Here is a 23068-nt window from a genome sequence, read left to right as displayed (position 1 = left end):
ACCGCCGTGATGTTGTCTGACTGGATCAGCACCGGCCGGTGTTGAAGCAGGATCTAGCCTGACTTAGGGCATTGTAAATGGCCCTTAGTACCAGAATATTTATGTGTAGGGAAGCCTCCTGACTTTTCCATAGCCGTGGAAGTTTCTTCCCTGTGTGACTGCCCCCCAGCCTCGAAGGCTGGCATCCGTGGTCACCAGGACCCAGTCCTGATGCCGAATCTGCGGCCCCCTAGAAGATGAGCACTCTGCAGCCACCACAACAGCGACACCCTGGCCCTTGGAGACAGGGTTATCCGCCGATGCATCTGAAGATGCGACCCGGACCACTTGTCCAACAGATCCCACTGGAAAATCCTTGCATGGGACCTGGCGAATGGAATTTCTTCGTAAGAAGCTACCATCTTTCCCAGGGCTCGCGTGCATTGATGCACCGACACCTGTATACGTATTAGGAGGTCTCTGTCTAGAGACGACAACTCCTTGGACTTCTCCTCCAGGAGAAACCCTTTTTATCCTGTTCTGTGTCCAGAACCATATCCAGGAACAGTAGACGCGTCGTAGGAACCAGCTGCGACTTTGGAATATTCAGAATCCAGCCGTGCTGTTGTAGCACTTCCCGAGATAGTGCTACTCCGACGAACAACTGCTCCCTGGACCTCGCCTTTATAAGGAGAACGTCCAAGTACGGGATAATTATTTCGGCCATTACCTTGGTAAATACCTCGGTGCCGGGGACAGACCAACGGCAACGTTTGGAATTGGTAATGACAATCCTGTACCACAATTTTGAGGTACTCCTGGTGAAGAGGGTAAATAGGGACATGCAGGTAAGCATCCTTGATGTCCAGTGATACCATGAAATTCTCCAGGCTTGCAATAATCGCCCTGAGCGATTCCATTTTGAACTTGAACCTTCGTATATAAGTGTTCAAGGCTTTTAATTTTAGAATGGGTCTCACCGAACCGTCTGGTTTCGGTACCACAACATTTTGGAATAGTAACCCCGGCCTTGTTGAAAGAGGGGTACCTTGATTTCACCTGCTGGAAGTACAGCTTGTGAATTGCCGCCAGTACTACCTTTCTCCGAGGGCAGCAGGCAAGGCTGATGTGAGGTAACGGCGAGGGGGAGTCGCCTCGAACTCCAGCCTGTATCCCTGTGATACTATTTGCAGAACCTAGGGATCCACCTGTGGGCAAGCCCACTGGTCCCTAAAGTTCCCGAGTCGCGCCACTACCGCACCTGTCTCCACCTGTGGAGCCCCAGCGTCATGCGGTGGACTCAGAGGAAGCGGGGGAAGATTTTTGATCCTGGGAACTGGCTGCTGGTGCAGCTTTTTCCTTCTTCCCTTGTCTCTGTGCAGAAAGGAAGCGCCTTTGACCCGCTTGCTTTTCTGAAGCCGAAAGGACTGTACCTGAAAATACGGTGCTTTCTTAGGCTGTGAGGAAACCTGAGGTAAAAAAAATTCTTCTCAGCTGTTGCTGTGGATACGAGGTCCCAGAGACCATCCCCAAACAATTCCTCACCCTTATAAGGCAGAATCTCCATGTGCCTTTTACAGGCAGCATCACCTGTCCACTGCCGGGTTTCTAATACCCTCCTGGCAGAATGGACATTGCATGAATTCTGGATGCCAGCCGGCAAATATCCCTCTGTGCATCCTTTATATATAAGATGACGTCTTTAATATGCTCGATGTTAGCAAACTATTATCCCTGTCTTAGAGTATTAATATTATCTGACAGGGTATCAGACCACGCTGCAGCAACACTATTTATGCTGAGGCAATTGCAGGTCTCAGTATATAACCTGAGTGTGTATATACAGACTTCAGGATAGCCTCCTGCTTTTTATCAGCAGGCTCCTTCAAGGTGGCCGTATCCTAAGACGGCAGTGCCACCTTTTTTGACAAACGTGTGAGCGCCTTATCCACCCTAAGGGATATCTCCCAACGTGACCTATCCTCTGGCGGGAAAGGGTACGCCATCAGTAACTTTTTAGAAATTACCAGTTTCTTATCGGGGGAACCCACGCTTCTTTACACACTTCATTCATTCATCTGATGGGGGAACAAAACACTGGCTGCTTTTTCTCCCCAAAAATAAAACCCCTTTTATGTGGTACTTGGGTTCATGTCAGAAATGCGTAACACATTTTTCATTGCCGAGATCATGTAACGGATGTTCCTGGTGGATTGTGTATATGTCTCAACCTCGTCGACACTGGAGTCAGACTCCGTGTCGACATCTGTGTCTGCCATCTGAGGTAACGGGCGTTTTTTGAGCCCCTGATGGCCTTTGAGACGCCTGGGTAGGCGCGGGCTGAGAAGCCGGCTGTCCCACAGCTGCTACGTCATCCAGCCTTTTATGTAAGGAGTTGACATTGTCGGTTAATACCTTCCACCTATCCATCCACTCTGGTGTCGGCCCCACATAACCTCCACGTAACCTTCCTCATCCAACATGTCAACACAGCCGTACCGACACACCGCACACACACAGGGAATGCTCTGACTGAGGACAGGACCCCACAAAGTCCTTTGGGGAGACAGAGAGAGAGTATGCCAGCAAACACCAGAGCGCTATATAATGCAGGGATTAACACTATAACTGAGTGATTTTTCCCCAAATAGCTGCTTGTATACATATATTGCGCCTAAATTTAGTGCCCCCCCTCTCTTTTTAACCCTTTGAGCCTGAAAACTACAGGGGAGAGCCTGGGGAGCTGTCTTCCAGCTGCACTGTGAAGAAAAAATGGCGCCAGTGTGCTGAGGGAGAAGCCCCGCCCCTTTTTCGGCTGACTTTTCTCCCGCTTTTTTATGGATTCTGGCAGGGGTAATTTATCACATATATAGCCCTGGGACTATATATTGTGATGATTTGCCATCCAAGGTGTCTTATATTGCCCTCAGGGCGCCCCCACCCAGCGCCCTGCACCCATCAGTGACCGGAGTGTGAGGTGTACATGAGGAGCAATGGCGCACAGCTGCAGTGCTGTGCGCTACCTTGGTGAAGACCGAAGTCTTCTGCCGCCGATTTTCCGGACTCTTCATGCTTCTGGCTCTGTAAGGGGGACGGCGGTGCGGCTCCGGGAACGAACACCAAGGTCGGGTCCTGCGGTCGATCCCTCTGGAGCTAATGGTGTCCAGTAGCCTAAGAAGCCCAAACTACCACCTGTTAGGTAGGTTCGCTTCTTCTCCCCTTAGTCCCTCGCTGCAGTGAGTCTGTTGCCAGCAGATCTCACTGTAAAATAAAAAACCTAAATATACTTTCTTTCTAGGAGCTCAGGAGAGCCCCTAGTGTGCATCCAGCTCAGCCGGGCACAAGAATCTAACTGAGGTCTGGAGGAGGGTCTTAGTGGAAGGGAGCCAGTGCACACCAGGTAGTCCTAAAGCTTTCTTTAGTTGTGCCCAGTCTCCTGCGGAGCCGCTAATCCCCATGGTCCTTACGGAGTCCCAGCATCCACTTAGGACGTCAGAGAAACTGGACCAAGTACCTTCAGAACATCTAGCGGTGGAGTGGCAACTATAATATAAAGGGACAGTGCATATCTAGGAGCTTGTCCGAGAGTTACACAAAAGGGGTCATCATAGGAATGGACACGTTTACTGTGTATGGACGGTTGGGCAGGATTACTAATTGCAGTTTATCATATAGGTGTTTATATATGCATGCAATGTATGTTTTTTTAAACATTTAGATTAAATTAATTTTTTATCCATGTATTATTGAATAATTTAAATTACCAGCGCTGCCAAGCTTGTCTATTGTATACCTACTATTCTTCCCCCTGTATCTCTCCCGTCTTCCTCCCATCTAGACCCTGTTCTTCCTCCCATCTTCCACTGTTCTTCTCCCTTTTTTCCTCTGTTCTTAATAAAATATTTATTGTAATATAATAATTTAAGCACTGAGAACACACACACACCACACACACACACACACACACACACACACACACACACACACACAGCACTGGTCACACCCCCACAGCGGCATACAATAGGCCCTTCATAAATTTTAGCTCCAGGCCCATGAGGACCTTAATCTGGCACTGCACACAAGGACATAATAAAGAATAGTCCGTAACGCACCAGGCCATACACAGGAATTCCATAGAAGGGAGACAAGACAAAAGAAATCCTTTTCGGGAGCACTCTTAATTGAAAATGGTAATGATAATTAATCAATATGTAGTGAAGTGATATGATGATGAATAATCTAAAACTTAACTTTTATTTTATTCCATTAAAATATCGACCTAGGTGGTCCAAACATATTAAATATCTATTAATCAGAAATAGAAGAGAGAAAGAGGTGAAATATAGATTAGATGAATGAAGGTGAGCAGATTAGAACTGCCCCACCAGTGTTTTCACATGAAGATATAGGTGATCATCTTGGTGATATCCACAGTGCCTGGTATTCCTAAGTGGTCCCCCTTCAAAGTACTAACCAGGTCTATCCTATCAGCTTCCGAGATAGAAGATCGGGCTACTCTCAGGATAGTACGACCTTGAATAATGAAGATGACATATGAAGGAAGAGAGAACCCACTTCTGCTGTCTGTACTCTGCCTGCTATACGTCACTGGATAAATTGGCCCCAGGCTTTTCCAGATGAGAGAGTGTTGGAAAAGAGAACCATCACCAGTTTTTGACTAGGGGAAGATCATGAATTGGTTGATCTGCCTCCCCTTAGAATCAAGGCAGAAGGAAGAAAGGAACACTTCTACTTTCTGTTGTGATAGCCAAGTATACGCTGGGAAGGGCAGAGCCCAAGCCAGCACAGCTATCAGCCAGATGAGAGAGTGCTAAGAAGAGATAGAGCTCTAATAAATAATCAGAAATGTATAATTGTTTGAACTAATTCATTCAAATAACATAGCTAATCTCCTCTTATTCTCCTATGCCAAAGTGCATAAGAATAATGCAGTGATTTTCATATACAGGAAATCAATTAATGTTCACACACTTTTTCTGATTAGATTATATCCTGAGCATTTATCAATCAATCATATGCTGGTAATTCAGATGAGGCATTTAGTACCTTAAATGATTAATAATTGTTGGCCAATTTATCATTTAAGGTACTCTAGTTATCTATGATTTTGCATGATTACCACGAGTTGCCACCTCTGCCTAAATGCCTCATCTGAATTACCAGCATATGATTGATTGATAAATGCTCAGGATATAATCTAATCAGAAAAAGTGTGTGAACATTAATTGATTTCCTTGTTGTTCTGACGATCTTATTCAGTGAAGTTAAGATTGTTTAGTATATGGAAGCACGCTAAATCATTTCATCACGTTGCTGTTACCCCATTGGTGGGATCATCACCAGTGGCTGTGTAGTATATGACCAGCATTAGACGGACTGTCCAATCACCTTTTAGCTGACAGTAAGGCACCGCGTGGCTTAAATTTGAAAATTCCCTGTTTATAAACATAGGCCCTCATTCCGAGTTGTTCGCTCGTTATTTTCCTTCGCATCGGTGCGATTTTCCGCTAACTGCGCATGCGCAATGTTCGCACTGCGGCTGCGCCAAGTAACTTTGCTAAGAAGTTTGGTATTTTACTCACGGCATTACGAGGTTTTTTCTTCGTTCTGCTGATCGTAGTGTGATTGACAGGAAGTGGGTGTTTCTGGGCGGAAACTGGCCGTTTTATGCGAGTGTGTGAAAAAACGCTGCCGTTTCTGGGAAAAACGCGGGAGTGGCTGGAGAAACGGGGGAGTGGCTGGGCGAACGCTGGGTGTGTTTGTGACGTCAAACCAGGAACGACAAGCACTGAACTGATCGCACTGGAAGAGTAAGTCTCGAGCTACTCAGAAACTGCACAGAAAAATCTTTTCGCTATATTGCGAATACTTCGTTCGCAATTCTGCTAAGCTAAGATTCACTCCCAGAGGGCGGTGGCTTAGCGTGTGCACTGCTGCGAAAAGCGAACAACTCGGAATGAGGGTCATAATGCAGCTGAGTTTTTGGTAAAGGGTATCTCACAAATCACATGGGTCTCTCCTCCGCCTCCTCCACAATCCCAAACAAACACCGAAGTTGAAGAATTCTCCCATTAGAACACAGCATTCTTCTGATTTACATGGGTCTCCATATGGATTCACAGTAGTAAACTTTTGTTCTCTTTGTGAGAAATCTGCAATAACATCTGTACCAACACTGCTGAATACTTTATCCTACCGCCGGTCCCCTGGCCTACATTTGGGTTCTTTTTCTATTAATTTTTCATTAGCTGTTTTGAAACTGCGTAATGAAAGTCTTGACTGTGTGAGCAAGCCCTTACAGTGGAACTAAGGTGGAGGAAGGAGAAGCGTTTCATTATACAGACAGAGGGCCGAATGCAGATTGAGTCTGGGTCGGTTTGCATAGGGCAATTTGCATGATTTGGTCGTGCGGGTTGGTATCGGGATCCCGACGATTGGGATGCCAGCTGTCAAAATACCAACACTGGCATCCTGATGTTTAAATTACGGACATATACGAATTAACTAAGCTAACCCTGATCCCTAACCCTAACCCACCTTTCCCACAGCCTAAAGCAACCCCCCCATCCTGCAGCCTAAAGGTCCCCATACACTAGAACAATTATGCCCGATTTCAGCCCAATTTAGGCCGATATATTGGGGGAAATCGGGCATAATTGTTCTAGTGTATGGGGCCCTTTAGGCTGCAGGATGGGGGGTTGCTTTAGGCTGTGGGAAAGGTAGGTTAGGGTTAGGGGAGTTTAGGATCAGGGTTAGCTTAGTTAATTAGTATATGTCCGTATTTTGGCTGTGTATCCGAACCGATCCGATGCGCGGCCAAGTGAGGGTCGGATCGGTTCCCCTAGATCGTTAGTGCTGCACTCGTGATATGTCGGTTCCTGCAGGCATGGCTGGGATCGCATACGATATATTGCATGCAAAATGTACCAAATCGTATGGAACCACTCCCGGGAAGCTCCCGGGAGAGTTCAAGGGAAATTGCCTCTGACGTCAGCCTCAGACATATCGTTGTAGTGTATGGGGCCCTTAACCCTAACTCTCCCTGGTGGTGCCTAACCCTACATTTTTCTTCCCAAGCCTAAACCTAACCCTCCCTCCCCCCCTCAGCCTAACCCTCCATGGGGGTGCCAAACCTTAACCCTCTCCCCGCAGCTTAAACCTAAATCCCCACCCGCGGATTACCTCTCCGGCGGCCCATGTAATCCTATTTATTTACTGCAATGGCATGTTCTGCAACGACATGTTCATCTGCAATGGCGGGCTGAGTAAACCTGAACTCATGCTTGCTGTCGCAGGGCAGCTTACGAGGCCAAGAAAAATGCGTTTGCGATGCAGTCCATATGCCATGCCACTCCCAGGAAACGTGTGCACCCCACCCCCGTTCCTCCCCATGAACACCTCTGCCAGTCAATCAGGCAGAGGCATGCTCAGGACCCCGGGAAATGCAGTAAGGATTGCATAAGTGATCCTTACTGAATCGGGTGTGGTTCATAGGGTCGACCACACGTAGGTCGACAGTCACTAGGTCGACCACTATTGGTCAACAGTGACTAAGTCGACACCTAGAATAGGTCAACACAAGCATTAGGTCGACATGAGGAAGGTTGACATGACAAAAGGTCGACATGAGTTTTTTTTAAATTTTTGGGTGTCGTTTTCTTTGTAGACTGACGGGGAACCACAATTAGTGCACCGTGTCCCCTCACATGCTTCGGGAAAGGTGCCTCACTCCGTTGCTGATGTGTTCGGCACTGGTTGCCGTTCCCTATCGTAGTGCACGTTGATCGTAAAGTATGAAAAGGTTAACAAAAATTAAGAAAAGAAATTGTGAAAAACTTATGTCGACCTTTTGTCATGTCGACCTAGTAACCATGTCGACCTAAGGCATGTCGACCAATAGCGGTCTACCTAATGACTGTCGACCTAAGTGTGGTCGACCTAGAGACCGGATACCACTGAATCACCCCCATAGTCAGTAGATCTCGGCTTTCATTTTAGTCTAATTTTTATCCTGATGTAAAACTCTAATTCCAGTGTTAATTTTGACAAGGATTTTATATTGAGTTTTAGATTTTAATCTTGCCTACACAGGGCGGCTTGCGAGGCCAAGGAAACTTGGTCTCGCAACGCAGTCCTAGGCCACATCATTACCGCCTCACCCTTCCCTGCGAACGCATAAGCGATCCTTACTGAATCACCCCCTTAGTCAGTGGATCCCAGCTTTCATTTTAGCCTAATTTTAGTCCTGAATTAAACTGTAGTGGACAAATACTTTTAGTTACAATTTTAGTCAACAAAATGAACACTGCACGTATACTGCCAATGCAGAACCTTAGCAGGGCTGCCAAGAGAAATCCTGGGCCCCGGTACAACGACTTCCCAGGAACCACCTGGAGTGGGTGTGGCCACAGTGTATATATATATATATATATATATATATATATATATATATATATTTCTCTCTCTGTCTCTCTCTCTCTCTCTCTCTCTCTCTCTCTCTCTCTCTCTCTATATATATATATATATATATATATATATATTACTAACACTAATGGTAATGTATGGATGCAGGTATTATAGAATATTTATATAGAATTAATAAATTGTTAGTATCTGCCTGCCGCACCACAGTGACTGTGTGTCACTCACAGTCACAGTTCTCAATTCACAGTGTTGCAGCCTAACAGGCTAGCTCCCGACGAGGTGACAGCCCTGCTGCTGATTATTACAACTGAGCTGAGCCCTGCCACTTCTTAAACCCATGGGCCACGCCCAGCCAGCTGCATGCCTGCCCCTTTCAGTCCCTGCTCGCCGCCCGGAGCCTGCTGATTCTGAATAGGCTGTCCAGAGGGGTGTCGTACGGTATGCCGGCGCTCGGGCTCCCGACGCCCAGCATACTGGTGCCGGGAGCCCGACCGCCAGCATACCAACAGCGTGGCGAGCGCAAAGGAGCCCCTTGCGGGCTCGCTGCGCTCGCCACGCTTCGGGCACGGTGGCGCGCTACGCGCTCCACACTATTTTATTCACCCTCCAGGGGGGTCGTGGACCCCCACGAGGGAGAATAGTTGTCGGTATGCCGGGTGTCGGGATTCCGGCGCCGGTATACTGTGCGCCGGGATCCCGACATTCGGCATACAGAAGACCACCCGTCCAGAGCTAGCTGTAGAGATTGACTCTCGAGATGATGATGATGTCATCATCTCGCGACACCCTAGCAGTGGTAGCGGCAGCTGGAAGTGGCTGTGAGGAACGTCCACAACAAGTGACAAACAGCCAGGTGACACACACATAACTCCCTCCTCCCGGTGACCTGACCCACCGCTCACATGCCCGTCCGCCCACTGATTTATAATAAAGAAAAAAAGTACCCCCTCCTCCCAAAAAAGCCTGGGTAATATGTACCTCCTCCCCCCTCTCGGCACCACTGAACCTTAGATGTGCACAACTCAGTATAAGGCCTGGCAATACACTATTTATGCAGGCTTGCTTTTAGTGGAAATGACACCCATTATGTGACAGACTCTACAATAGCTCCAGAGCATGCCTGGCTCATATCTTGCTTAGATGAAACACCGTCACTTACATTTCTGAGTCCTGCGGGGAACGAGTCTCCACAGCAAGATGTGACCCCAGCTCCAATAAGATGAACGCTTTCCTCTCCTAAGGTTTCAAGAAAAATGGTAATATCAGTTCTCCAGTCTCAGAAGGAAATTGAGACAGTTTTTCAATGCAATGGAAATGCAATTAACATAATAGTGCAGTGGTATACTGTGGCTTCCTACACAGGGAAGGAACATGTAGCATTACAGCATGTTAGCGTACAAACACTGTATAGTACATTAAATGCTATTATACAATAATAAGATGTATAGTTTTACATAAAGCACGTCGTTAAAGGGCTAATCACATGTTTATAATTTATATACGGTCACAGAACCGAGCCTCTTAGGAAATCAAACTATCAATAGACCAGCAAAAGTGAGCATGTGAAAGTACATGCTGAGAGAAAGTGAAAATGTTAATGCCCTACTCACAGACGTGTCCAGTGGCATTGGCATATCTATAATGGGTGCTCCTATACTTACCTTTCCGGAGTTCATCGCTGACCGTGTGTGGGCCCTCTCCTCTCCCGTAGCCATCGCACTGACCACTCTACAGCGCATGTGCAGGACTCCGAAAAATGGCACGGCGGCCATTTTTTGGAGTCCTGCGCATGTGCTATATACTCTGGCACTGTGCCAGAGTCTACAGCGCTCAGAGCGCTAGCAGCGGCGCGACGGCTATGGGAGAGAAGGGGGCCGACACACGGAGTCTGCACACGGGTCCCCTCCTCTCTAGAAACGCCTATGTCCAGGAGATATGCCCAGTAACACTTCATACAGTGACTGCCCAATCTAAACCCACCTGACATGAAAAGCGCGTTTTTTTTTACATAAATGCGCACCTACCTGGGATTTTTGTCAGTGGAAACAGCTACAAGTCAAAAAGTGATCTGGGATTTATACCCTGCTCCCAAGCAGGATTTTAAGCGGGTCCTTCCTGGGTGAGCTGCAGTGGAAACAGCTCTTAACCGGGATTTTCGACCCAGGAATTTCCCAAAAGCCGCTGATTGGTTCCTCCTGGGCGCTGGCAGCTGATGTCCTCGCCGAGAGCTGGGCACAGGCTACAAATTGACGCTGGGCACAGGTGACAGTACACAGAGAGCGCTGGAGAAGTTGGTGTCACATGCTGGTTGCTGTTGGGAGATCTGGGCACAGCGCTGGACACACACAGGCTACAGATTGGGCGCTGGGCACAGGTGACAGAGCATAGAGAGGGCCCTGGTCACAGAGAGCCACAACAAAGGACATTTTTATGACAACACAGGTTTTATTGTGCTCTCTCTGGTTTTCCCTTATGCAGTGGAAATGGTGTCAACCTGGGAAAAACGCGAGAATACAGTGCAGTGGAAATGGGGACATTGAAGAGTGAGACCTGGCAAAACGCCAGGTAAAAAATCCGGGTTAGACCCTGGATTTTGGTGGAAAAGCAGTTTAAACCTTTGGATGCACAAACTGCGTGCTCACTGCTCAGGGTTATTTTTGGAAACAGGTCAGATAATGGGGAACCCGCTTTCTCCTGTATCTATCCTGTCCACTGCACCAAGTATTACATTGTTGGGGCTGCAGGGGTGGTGACTGTGCCAGGGATACAGAATGAGTCATCTACACACTGACAATCTACCAGACTGACAATGTACTAAAGAGCTTTAGGGCTCCATTTAGTAAACTACAAAAAGGCTTTACAGCTGGAGAAAGCCTAAAATATAATTTATTGATATTTATTATAGATAACAGTGCAGAGAAATCACTGACTACTCCACCTCGAACGCACAGTGATGCAGTCCCTAGGATTAAAAGGGGGTTGTGCACACAGACAATATTTAGAAAGATCTCTCAAAACCATGATGCCATCTGCCGTCACTAGGGAACAGCACCATTCTCCCAGAACACAGGGAAATGCTCCTCAGTAGGTGTTCCTGCGTCAGTAGGCGGTAGCGCACTGTGCACATTTGTAAAAGACAGCAACTGCAGGGCACCTTTCTCCTCACTGGGACAAGTCCCTTCCGTATGGACTGCCCTGGCAGGTAGTTTCACATAAATATGGAACAAAAATAATGTTGAGAAGCACCAAAACTTCCTGGTGAGTCACCTCACCGTAAGCACTGGACAGGTAAGTAGGGTGATGGTAAGAATGTAGACAGCGGGTTTGGGCTCAGAGGAAAAGACATGTACAGGGGAGCAATGGTGTATCTATGAGCCAGGTAAACACAGGGAGGGGGGGGGGGGGGGTGTTCCTGATTACTAGAGCTGCTGCCACAACATGCAGTTTATGGGACAGAGCAAACTGCTGCACATGCCAAGTGGTAGCCGCTTCTTCTACCAAGTTTGCTGTGTGTGTGGATCTGAGTCCTCAATCAGTGCACGGACCAGGGAGTAACTACTAGGAAGAAGAGGCAGGAGCCTTACCATGAGGTGGAGGAAGGTGTGCTTAGTGTTAGGGTCTCCTGCCCTGTGCTGTCACGTCGTCATGGCAACCGGGAGACAAGTGCTAGCGGAGTAACCTGAGCGCAGCTGATACTCCGGTTCGGGTCTTTTGCTGTGCAGTGGTTACAGGCTCTGTGCACGGCAGGGGATCCGGTGCTGGTTTTTGTGCCCACAGTCTGTGAGGTCTGAGTGGGGCGTGGACAGCACCTGCTTTATAAGGCCTCTTCTCAGGTTAAGCAGATGCTGCTGAATCTTTGTTGGTTAGTCAGTTCCTGAAAGTTAGCCAGTACTGTGTAGCTTTGTATTTGTTGTTGCTTACTGCAAATAGGCCTGGGGATTTGGTACTACACTCTGCCAATCCAGACCTAGCAGTAAGACTGGAGTCAGTCGTTTAGCTTGCTGGGGTTCTTTTACTACTCTGTGAACTTAGCAAGTTTGCGGCTGTATTCTAAGACTTGCCTGCCTAAATCCTGTCTCACTGTGCAAGGTGTCAGGTGTCAGTTTAGTGGCAGTAAGCTGAACCTGTGCACTGCAAGTGAGAATTAGGATTGTGGAGACTCTCCTTGTGTCTATCATTCCATCTCTGACCAAGGAGTTTACTGCCACACCCGTTGGTAACCCTTTAGGGTTTTGCTGTTGCCCTTAGCAACAGCATTTCGGGTTCTCTACGTATTAAAACACAACATCTTGCTTTTCCCATCTGAGCATTACTAATACTAGGGAGACACCCAGTTCCTTAGCCTCTGGGCTTCTCTGTTCACTTTGTGTGTATTTTGTTACCCTATCACCTTCTGTGTCTGTCTGTGAGTTCATTTGCTTTGCATACCTATCCGTTCAGACACCAGTACATTCCTGCAGGCACTGGTGTGCATAACAGTTCAAACACCAGTACATTCCTGTAGGTACTGGAGTGCATAACAGTTCTGACACCAGTACATTCCTGCAGGCACTGGTGTGCATAACACTTAGGCAGTGCAATACTGGTTCTTTTACGTTTGTGTATTTATTTATTATGGCATGTTTAACCTTTTCCCGACCACTTATTTAACCACTTGCCTGGCATGGTCGCATCAGATGCGACCATGTCTGCAAGTGTTTTATCTGACCTGGTCGCACAGGATGCGACCAGTCAGATAAACTGTGTTAGCAGCGGCAGGGAAGAGAAACTTCCCTCCGCTGCTGCTGGCAGAGGGACCGGACAGTCCCTCTGCCTCCCTGCACTCTCCCCCTGTGTCTGCCGTGCTGCCGATCATTGCTGATCGGTCAGCACGGCAGGAATCCCCCCTCCAGTGGCTGCAGACAATAGCAGCCGCTGGTAAGGGTAAAACAACCCCCCAAAACCACCCCCAGACCCCCCATGTGTACCTGGCAGCTGTCTGGGATCTAAAAACTAAAGTCACGATGTTTTGATGGTCGCGATGTTCCCGATCGATGTTTCACTGTTTTGGGGGGGAAATATTTTTTTAAAGAAATAAAAAAATATATATTTTTTCTTTTTTTTTAACTAAAATCACTTTGGACAGGGTTAAATTTAGGGATGTGCACTTGAAATTTTTTCGGGTTTTGTGTTTTGGTTTTGGGTTCGGTTCCGTGGCCGTGTTTTGGGTTCGAACGCGTTTTGGCAAAACCTCACCGAATTTTTTTTGTCGGATTCGGGTGTGTTTTGGATTCGGGTGTTTTTTTCAAAAAACCCTAAAAAACAGCTTAAATCATAGAATTTGGGGGTCATTTTGATCCCATAGTATTATTAACCTCAATAACCATAATTTCCACTCATTTTCAGTCTATTCTGAACACCTCACACCTCACAATATTATTTTTAGTCCTAAAATTTGCATCGAGGTCGCTGTATGGCTAAGCTAAGCGACCCTAGTGGCCGACACAAACACCTGGCCCATCTAGGAGTGGCACTGCAGTGTCAGGCAGGATGGCTCTTCCAAAAAATACTCCCCAAACAGCACATGACGCAAAGAAAAAAAGAGGCGCAATGAGGTAGCTGTGTGAGTAAGCTAAGCGACCCTAGTGGCCGACACAAACACCTGGCCCATCTAGGAGTGGCACTGCAGTGTCAGGCAGGATGGCCCTTCCAAAAAATACTCCCCAAACAGCACATGACGCAAAGAAGAAAAAAAGAAAAAAGAGGTGCAAGATGGAATTGTCCTTGGGCCCTCCCACCCACCCTTATGTTGTATAAACAGGACATGCACACTTTAACCAACCCATCATTTCAGCGACAGGGTATGCCACACGACTGTGACTGAAATGACTGGTTGGTTTGGGCCCCCACCATAAAAGAAGCAATCTCTCCTTGCACAAACTGGCTCTACAGAGGCAAGATGTCCACCTCATCATCATCGTCCGATTCATCACCCCTTTCACTGTGTACATCCCCCTCCTCACAGATTATTAATTCGTCCCCACTGGAATCCACCATCTCAGATCCCCGTGTACTTTCTGGAGGCAATTGCTGCTGGTGAATGTCTCCATGGAGTAATTGATTATAATTCATTTTAATGAACATCATCTTCTCCACATTTTCTGGAAGTAACCTTGTACGCCGATTGCTGACAAGGTGAGCGGCGGCACTAAACACTCTTTCGGAGTACACACTGGAGGGAGGGCAACTTAGGTAGAATAAAGCCAGTTTGTGCAAGGGCCTCCAAATTGCCTCATTTCCCTGCCAGTATACGTACGGACTGTCTGACGTGCCTACTTGGATGCGGTCACTCATATAATCCTCCACCATTCTTTCAATGGTGAGAGAATCATATGCAGTGACAGTAGACGACATGTCAGTAATCGTTGGCAGGTCCTTCAGTCCGGACCAGATGTCAGCATCAGCCGTCGCTCCAGACTGCCCTGCATCACCGCCAGCGGGTGGGCTCGGAATTCGTAGCCTTTTCCTCACACCCCCAGTTGCGGGAGAATGTGAAGGAGGAGATGTTGACAGGTCGCGTTCCGCTTGACTTGACAATTTTCTCACCAGCAGTTCTTTGAACCCCTGCAGACTTGTGTCTGCTGGAAAGAGAGATCCAAGGTAGGTTTTAAATCTAGGATCGAGCACGGTGGCCAAAATGTAGTGCTCTGATTTCAACAGATTGACCACACGTGAATCCTGGTTAAGCGAATGAAGGGCTCCATCCACAAGTCCCACATGCCTAGCGTAATCGCTCTGTTTTAGCTCCTCCTTCAATGCCTCCAGATTCTTCTGCAAAAGCCTGATGAGGGGAATGACCTGACTCAGGCTGGCAGTGTCTGAACTGACTTCACGTGTGGCAAGTTCAAAGGGCAGCAGAACCTTGCACAACGTTGAAATCATTCTCCACTGCGCTTGAGTCAGGTGCATTCCCCCTCCTTTGCCTATATCGTGGGCAGATGTATAGGCTTGAATGGCCTTTTGCTGCTCCTCCATCCTCTGAAGCATATAGAGGGTTGAATTCCACCTTGTTACCACCTCTTGCTTCAGATGATGGCAGGGCAGGTTCAGGTTTTTTTGGTGGTGCTCCAGTCTTCTGTATGCGGTGCCTGCACGCCGAAAGTGGCCCGCAATTCTTCGGGCCACCGACAGCATCTCTTGCACGCCCCTTTCGTTTTTTAAATAATTCTGCACCACCAAATTCAAGGTATGTGCAAAACATTGGACGTGCTGGAATTTGCCCAGATTTAATGCGCGCACAATATTGCTGGCGTTGTCCGATGCCACAAATCCCCAGGAGAGTCCAATTGGGGTAAGCCATTCTGCGATGATCTTCCTCAGTTGCCGTAAGAGGTTTTCAGCTGTGTGCGTATTCTGGAAAGCGGTGATACAAAGCGTAGCCTGCCTAGGAACGAGTTGGCGTTTGCGAGATCCTGCTACTGGTGCCGCCGCTGCTGTTCTTGCAGCGGGAGGCAATACATCTACCCAGTGGGCTGTCACAGTCATGTAGTCCTGAGTCTGCCCTGCTCCACTTGTCCACATGTCCGTGGTTAAGTGGACATTGGGTACAACTGCATTTTTTAGGACACTGGTGAGTCTTTTTCTGATGTCCGTGTACATTCTCGGTATCGCCTGCCTAGAGAAGTGGAACCTAGATGGTACTTGGTAACGGGGGCACACTGCCTCAATAAATTGTCTAGTTCCCTGTGAACTAACGGCGGATACCGGACGCACGTCTAACACCAACATAGTTGTCAAGGCCTCAGTTATCCGCTTTGCAGCAGGATGACTGCTGTGATATTTCATCTTCCTCGCAAAGGACTGTTGGACAGTCAATTGCTTACTGGAAGTAGTACAAGTGGTCTTCCGACTTCCCCTCTGGGATGACGATCGACTCCCAGCAGCAACAACAGCAGCGCCAGCAGCAGTAGGTGTTACACTCAAGGATGCATCGGAGGAATCCCAGGCAGGAGAGGACTCGTCAGACTTGCCAGTGACATGGCCTGGAGGACTATTGGCTTTCCTGGGTAAGGAGGAAATTGACACTGAGGGAGTTGGTGGTGTGGTTTGCGCGAGCTTGGTTACAAGAGGAAGGGATTTACTGGTCAGTGGACTGCTTCCGCTGTCGCCCAAAGTTTTTGAACTTGTCACTGACTTATTATGAATGCGCTGCAGGTGACGTATAAGGGAGGATGTTCCGAGGTGGTTAACGTCCTTACCCCTACTTTTTACAGCTTGACAAAGGCAACACACGGCTTGACACCTGTTGTCCGCGTTTCTGTTGAAATACTTCCACACTGAAGAGCTGATTTTTTTTGGTATTTTCACCAGGCATGTCAATGGCCATATTCCTCCCACGGACAACAGGTGTCTCCCCGGGTGCCTGACTTAAACAAACCACCTCACCATCAGAATCCTCCTTGTCAATTTCCTCCCCAGCGCCAGCAACACCCATATCCTCATCCTGGTGTACTTCAACACTGACATCTTCAATTTCACTATCAGGAACTGGACTGAGGGTGCTCCTTTCAACACTTGCAGGGGGCGTGCAAATGGTGGAAGGCGCAAGCTCTTCCCGTCCAGTGTTGGGAAGGTCAGGCATCGCAACCGACACAATTGGACTCTCCTTTGGGATTTGGGATTTCGAAGAACGCACAGTTCTTTGCTGTGCTTTTGCCGCAAGTCTTTTCTTTTTTTCTAGCGAGAGGATGAGTGCTTCCATCCTCATGTGAAGCTGAACCACTAGCCATGAACATAGGCCAGGGCCTCAGCCGTTCCTTGCCACTCCGTGTTGTAAATGGCATATTGGCAAGTTTACGCTTCTCCTCAGACGCTTTTAATTTTGATTTTTGGGTCATTTTTTTTACTGATCTTTTGTGTTTTGGATTTTACATGCTCTGTACTATGACATTGGGCATCGGCCTTGGCAGACGACGTTGATGGCATTTCATCGTCTCGGCCATGACTAGTGGCAGCAGCTTCAGCACGAGGTGGAAGTGGATCTTGATCTTTCCCTATTTTTTTAACCTCCACATTTTTGTTCTCCATATTTTGCGCACAACTAAAAGCCACCACAGGTATACAATGTAGATGGATGGATAGTATAGTATTACTTATACTTATGGACGACGAGTGACGACACAGAGGTAGGTACAGCCGTGGCCTACCGTACTGCTGCTTAGTGCTTATATATAAATATAATATACTGTATAACGGACCTGGTGGACAGTGTCAGCAGCAGACTGCTAAACTAGTATGAAGAAAGAAAAAAAAAAACACCACAGGTATACAATGTAGATGGATGGATAGTATAGTATTACTTATACTTATGGACGACGAGTGACGACACAGAGGTAGGTACAGCCGTGGCCTACCGTACTGCTGCTTAGTGCTTATATATAAATATAATATACTGTATAACGGACCTGGTGGACAGTGTCAGCAGCAGACGGCTAAACTAGTATGAAGAAAGAAAAAAAAAAACACCACAGGTATACAATGTAGATGGATGGATAGTATAGTATTACTTATACTTATGGACGACGAGTGACGACACAGAGGTAGGTACAGCCGTGGCCTACCGTACTGCTGCTTAGTGCTTATATATAAATATAATATACTGTATAACGGACCTGGTGGACAGTGTCAGCAGCAGACTGCTAAACTAGTATGAAGAAAGAAAAAAAAACCACAGGTATACAATGTAGATGGATGGATAGTATTACTTATACCTATGGACGACGAGTGACGAGTCGACACAGAGGTAGGTACAGCCGTGGCCTACCGTACTGCTGCTTAGTGCTTAATTATATATATAATATACTGTATAACGGACCTGGTGGACACTGCAGTGTCAGCAGACTGCTAAACAAACTAGCATGAAGAAAGAAAAAAAAAAAACACCACAGTGTTTTTCAGGCAGACAAACGTATACTGGACTGGTGGTCACTGTCAGCAAAACTGTGCACTGTACTCCTGCTATAGCTGCTCCCCAGTCCCCACAATTAGGCAGTGTGAGCAGTGCACTCAGCACAGATATATCATGCAGCAGTGCAGCACACTGAGTGAGCACAGATATGGTGGAGCGTTTTTTTTCAGGCAGAGAAACTCAAAACCCTGCACTGTACTCCCTAACAGCTGCTCCCCGTCCCCAATCCTCCCCACAATTATAACTAACTAAGTTCTAATATAATACAACGGACTCGGAGAGGACGCCAGCCACGTCTTCTCCCTATCAATCTCAATGCACGTGTGAAAATGGCGGCGACGCGCGGCTCCTTATATAGAATCCGAGTCTCGCGAGAATCCGACAGCGGGATGATGACGTTCGGGCGCCCTCGGGTTAACCGAGCAAGGCGGGAGGATCCAAGTCGCTCGGACCCGTGTAAAAAAAAAGGTGAAGTTCGGGCGGGTCGGATTCCGAGGATCCGAACCCGCTCATCACTAGTTAAATTCATGTTCTTCACCTACTTCACTCATAAAAAACCCTGACAATTTCGGAGCGTTTTTTTGGGGAAATAAATCGTCAGTTAAGTGGTTAAATTATTTAAACGTTTGATACAGCCTATCCTAGAGACCATCTATAGTGTTAAATATTTATACTGTATTCCATACCATGTTTACAATAATGTCCAGGGTTGTTACTAGGTTCTTGTGCCGTTCCCCCGGACTCCCGCACTTACGCTAATGTTCTGCAGAGTGGGAGATTATGGAGTTAATTTGGAAACCCCCTTCTAGAAATCCTGCATTTGCCACTGTATAATGGGTGCACACCCTACACCCATTTCTTTGAAACTACCCCTCCGGAGTCCCACGTCGGCGGCAGCAGCACTGCACAAATCACGGGGAAAATGGCTCTGCGCATGCACACTAGTCTAGGAAGAGCGCTAGGGTCTACTAGTGACCCTAGTGCTCAGAGTCAACTGTGGTGCTGGCAGGAGAGAAAGGGGCCTGTAAGAAGACTGCACAAGGACCCCCTCCTCTCTTAATGCGCCACTGCAGGTGAGGCAGCGGATATTTGCTACCACTGAGATATTAGGAGAAGTAAGGTGATACACAGGTGAGATGGGGCCAAATGTGTCCCAGGTGAGGGGCATGGCACGTCCACCGCTACAAGTTTACAAGCTTCCATCCTCACTGACACTTTCACTTTTTGAGAGATATGTGACTGTTATGTATTCTCCTTTTTAAAGAAAATTAACAGGAAATTAAAGTGGTTCAGACAGGGGGCAGGGATACACAGCAAGGCTTGCAGGCTGTATGAGAGATAGGGAGGTGAAGCTGTTGCAGTCCCCATAATGTGAACTGCAGTACTTGGTCAGTAATGTGAGAGGTAGAGGGAAACTGGAGGGGGGGGAGGGTAGGGGGGTGCTATATTGTGTGCCCCAACCTGCGTCTCTGTGTGTGTATAAGACTGTGGATCGGATTTAGAGACGCACGTAATGCCGATGTTCACATAGTTGAGCGCTTTCTTGCTGCTGTGCGTGCACAAAAAGTCCTTAAAAACTCCTATGATGCACGCATTACACAGAGAGTACCCACAAAGACCCTGCTGCGTCCCTGGACAGTGACTGGGATCTTTTAATGGTGCAACCGACGGTGAGTCTCTGATGGAAGAGAGCAGCAGCTCCTGTAGTGTATCTCTCCAGCATCCATGAGACGCCGATGCAGTCCCTATGCACTGGACCCTGCTATGCACTGGACCCTACTACAGCCACTAGGGCCGCCGGCCAGTATTGTCTCACCATTGCTTAGGTGCCCAACCACCCCACTGAACCCCCAGCGCACCCTATATGCTCCTGGCTGACTACTGCTGATACCTCTGTGTCTATACTGTGTTACTGCAAATTTACTACTTGCTACCACTGTTTTAAAACATGCATTGCCACCACTGTGCTACTGCAGGGTTCAAGCTGTTAACCCAGTACTCTGGATAAGGACCTTCTATGTGGCAGGACAGTCACTTTCACATCCGCTGTGCACCCAATTGTAACTGCAATCCCAATAGGCTAAATATTTCAACAGGTTACAGTATGGGCCAAGACTGCAAAGTGCCCCAAGTGTGAAGATACGGAAAGTTGCTATATTTGGATCAGTACAAACAGAAAAGTGCACAGTATAAGCATGTCTTTCTCCAAACTGAGAGGTTCAGAGAAATACGCCACGTGGAGGTCTGCTATGGAGATGCAGCTGAAGCCGAAAAGCAGTGGAGGATCACCAATAATCCAGGTCAGAATCCACATCCTGATGAAGTGGATAGGGTCATGGTTACCATAGTCCTTTCTGTAGAACAGCCCGTTTATTCCATAATTCACAGGAAAGTGTCATCACACGACATGTGGACAGCTCTGGAAGTATAAGTATAAAGATAAGGGTCTTATGAGGAGAATAAATCTGAGACGTTCACTGTAAGGTACCAAATTAAGTGAAAGCACAGACATGGATGAATACATTAATAGGATTTTAACCATATCTCAGCAATTTACATCTGTAAGAGTCCAGGTTGATGAGGAGGTAGCGATGGCAATGCTGCAGAATCTAAGGCCTGAATTGGACTTCTTAGTGCTGGCTATAAACAGAGACTGTGAGCATGAAACTGCAGCCATTCTGAGAACACTCCCCGGCAGGAGGTTTAAGGTTAAGGTGCGGTGGGGATTAGAATTAGGCTGTGGGGGGAGTTTAGCCGGGTTAGGCAGTAGATGGGAGGGTAAGGAAAGGGATTAGTTCTAGGGATAGCATAGAAATACCGGAATGCCAGGAAATGACTTTCACATGACAACCGGGACTCAGCCGCTTTGTCTGAAAAGAGCAGGTAAGTGATCACTGGACCACAGGGACGACATGTCAGCATTTCATCACTGTCTACATGATGAATGTCGACATGACCATGTTGGAATGGGATCCGATCTCTAGGTCGACAGTAACTAGGTCGACACTATGTAGGTCGACCACTATTGGTCGACAGTAACTAGGTCGACAGGGTTTCTATGTCAACACACTCTAGGTCAAAAGGTCGACATGAGTTTTCACGATTTTTTTCTTTTTTTAACCTTTTCATACTTAACGATCCACGTGGACTACAATTGGGAATGGTAACCTTGCCCGAAGCATGGCGAGGGAACACGGTGCACTAATTGGGGCTCCCGGTCACTCTACGAAGAAATTGACACACAAAAAATAAAATACCCATGTCGACCGATTGACCTGTCGACTTAGACACCCTGTCGACCTAGTTACTGTCGATCAGTAGTGGTCGACCTAGTTACTATCTTCCTTCCATACCACACCTGTTGGAATTCTCATGTTGACATGAAAGTCGACATTATGACTATCAATACTGTATATTATACCCAGCCCATGTGTGACCTTGTGTATGTCTCTCTGACTAAGTACCTTTAATACATATACCATGTTTTCCCTCAATAACCAAGTAAATGCAAGACAGGGTATAGATCATTCTCCACTACAAAGTGTCAAACAACATTAGCTTCAGCTGAACTTTAGAAGTTAGGGTCCAGTTAATAGTGATGTAGTGTATTCAGCATTAACATTAAAATCAGTTGAATCTATTGTGATACGGTCTAATTCCTGATCAGTTCTGTACAGAACTATGCAGGCGTACGATGTGCTACAGCTGGAGGAGATGTTTCTCGGACACGTCCTATGGCTCCAAGGCGAAGATGAAAAGAAATCTTTTCTTTCCTTACGTAGAAAGCATCATCAGCCAGTCTGTTCCTGAGGGGCTTCTGATACAGCCACACAGAGACGCCTATGATACAAGTTTATCATCCCAGAAGAAGACGTCTTTTTCTTATCTATCACAAGATTATCAGAAGATGAGCACAACATAAGAGCATGTTCCAGGAAGTCTGAAAAGTCAGTCCTAAGTCTGTATGGGCCTAGGATACAGATACAAAGGTTTAAAGTACAGTATACGTTGAGTGACTGATTAGCCTATAACACAGTGGACAAATAAAAAAAAAAAGTATGCAACCATAACAATTTATAATAGACAAATATAGAAAGAAAAAAAAAAAAGGACAAGAGTACAGAACAACTGCTGGTATGTTTCCAGAAACAATGGGCTTGATTCAGAGACGGACGCACTGTCGTTGTTCCACAGTTGAGCGATTTTCTGGTACTGCGCAGGTGTTAAAAGTCCTGGAGACATTTACTGCGCATGCATGAGTGTCCGGCGGCGCATGCAATTGCATAGAGCATCGGTAACACTTGAGAAGGGGCTTGCCATCCCTCTGTGTTTCAGGAAAGAGATTAGTAGGTTCAAGGAAATTTAGACTCTTGTGAGGGCGCACTCTTGTATTGATTATGATAAACAAATTAGTATATGTGATCTAAAATATAACTTTTATTCATTGTACCTTAAAATTATGTTCACATCTCACAGGCTAACGACAATTCTAGTCTTAGTTATTAAAATGCAAATATTTTATTTCATTTAAAAATAAAGAATGTTCTGGCCCCTTTATTTGGTTGATAGTTTGAACACACAGTCAGTGTTACATCCGTTTCTCTTGGACCAGTACAAGTACAAGACCAGTACAAGAAATTGTATTGATGAGATCTAAAGTTAGGTCAGGAAGAGGTCGGGAACGCCCGTGTTCCAGAC

General features: G+C 46.9%; 1 protein-coding gene across 3 annotated transcripts in view; it reads right to left on the bottom strand.

The window, feature by feature from the left end:
- Positions 1-23068, bottom strand: part of LOC134945416 (ankyrin repeat and fibronectin type-III domain-containing protein 1-like) — a 1003308-nt gene that overhangs the window by 702149 nt on the left and 278091 nt on the right. For all 3 annotated transcript variants that reach the window (XM_063934677.1, XM_063934674.1, XM_063934676.1), the window contains one exon: positions 9584-9660. In XM_063934677.1, coding sequence (XP_063790747.1) covers positions 9584-9660 — 77 coding nt within the window. The remainder of the gene's footprint in view (positions 1-9583; positions 9661-23068) is intronic.

Source organism: Pseudophryne corroboree, chromosome 7 (assembly GCF_028390025.1).
Source record: "Pseudophryne corroboree isolate aPseCor3 chromosome 7, aPseCor3.hap2, whole genome shotgun sequence".
Classification (NCBI taxonomy): Eukaryota; Metazoa; Chordata; class Amphibia; order Anura; family Myobatrachidae; genus Pseudophryne; species Pseudophryne corroboree.
The sequence above is the reverse complement of the archived record's forward strand: the minus strand, read 5'-3'. Positions and strand labels throughout refer to the sequence as shown.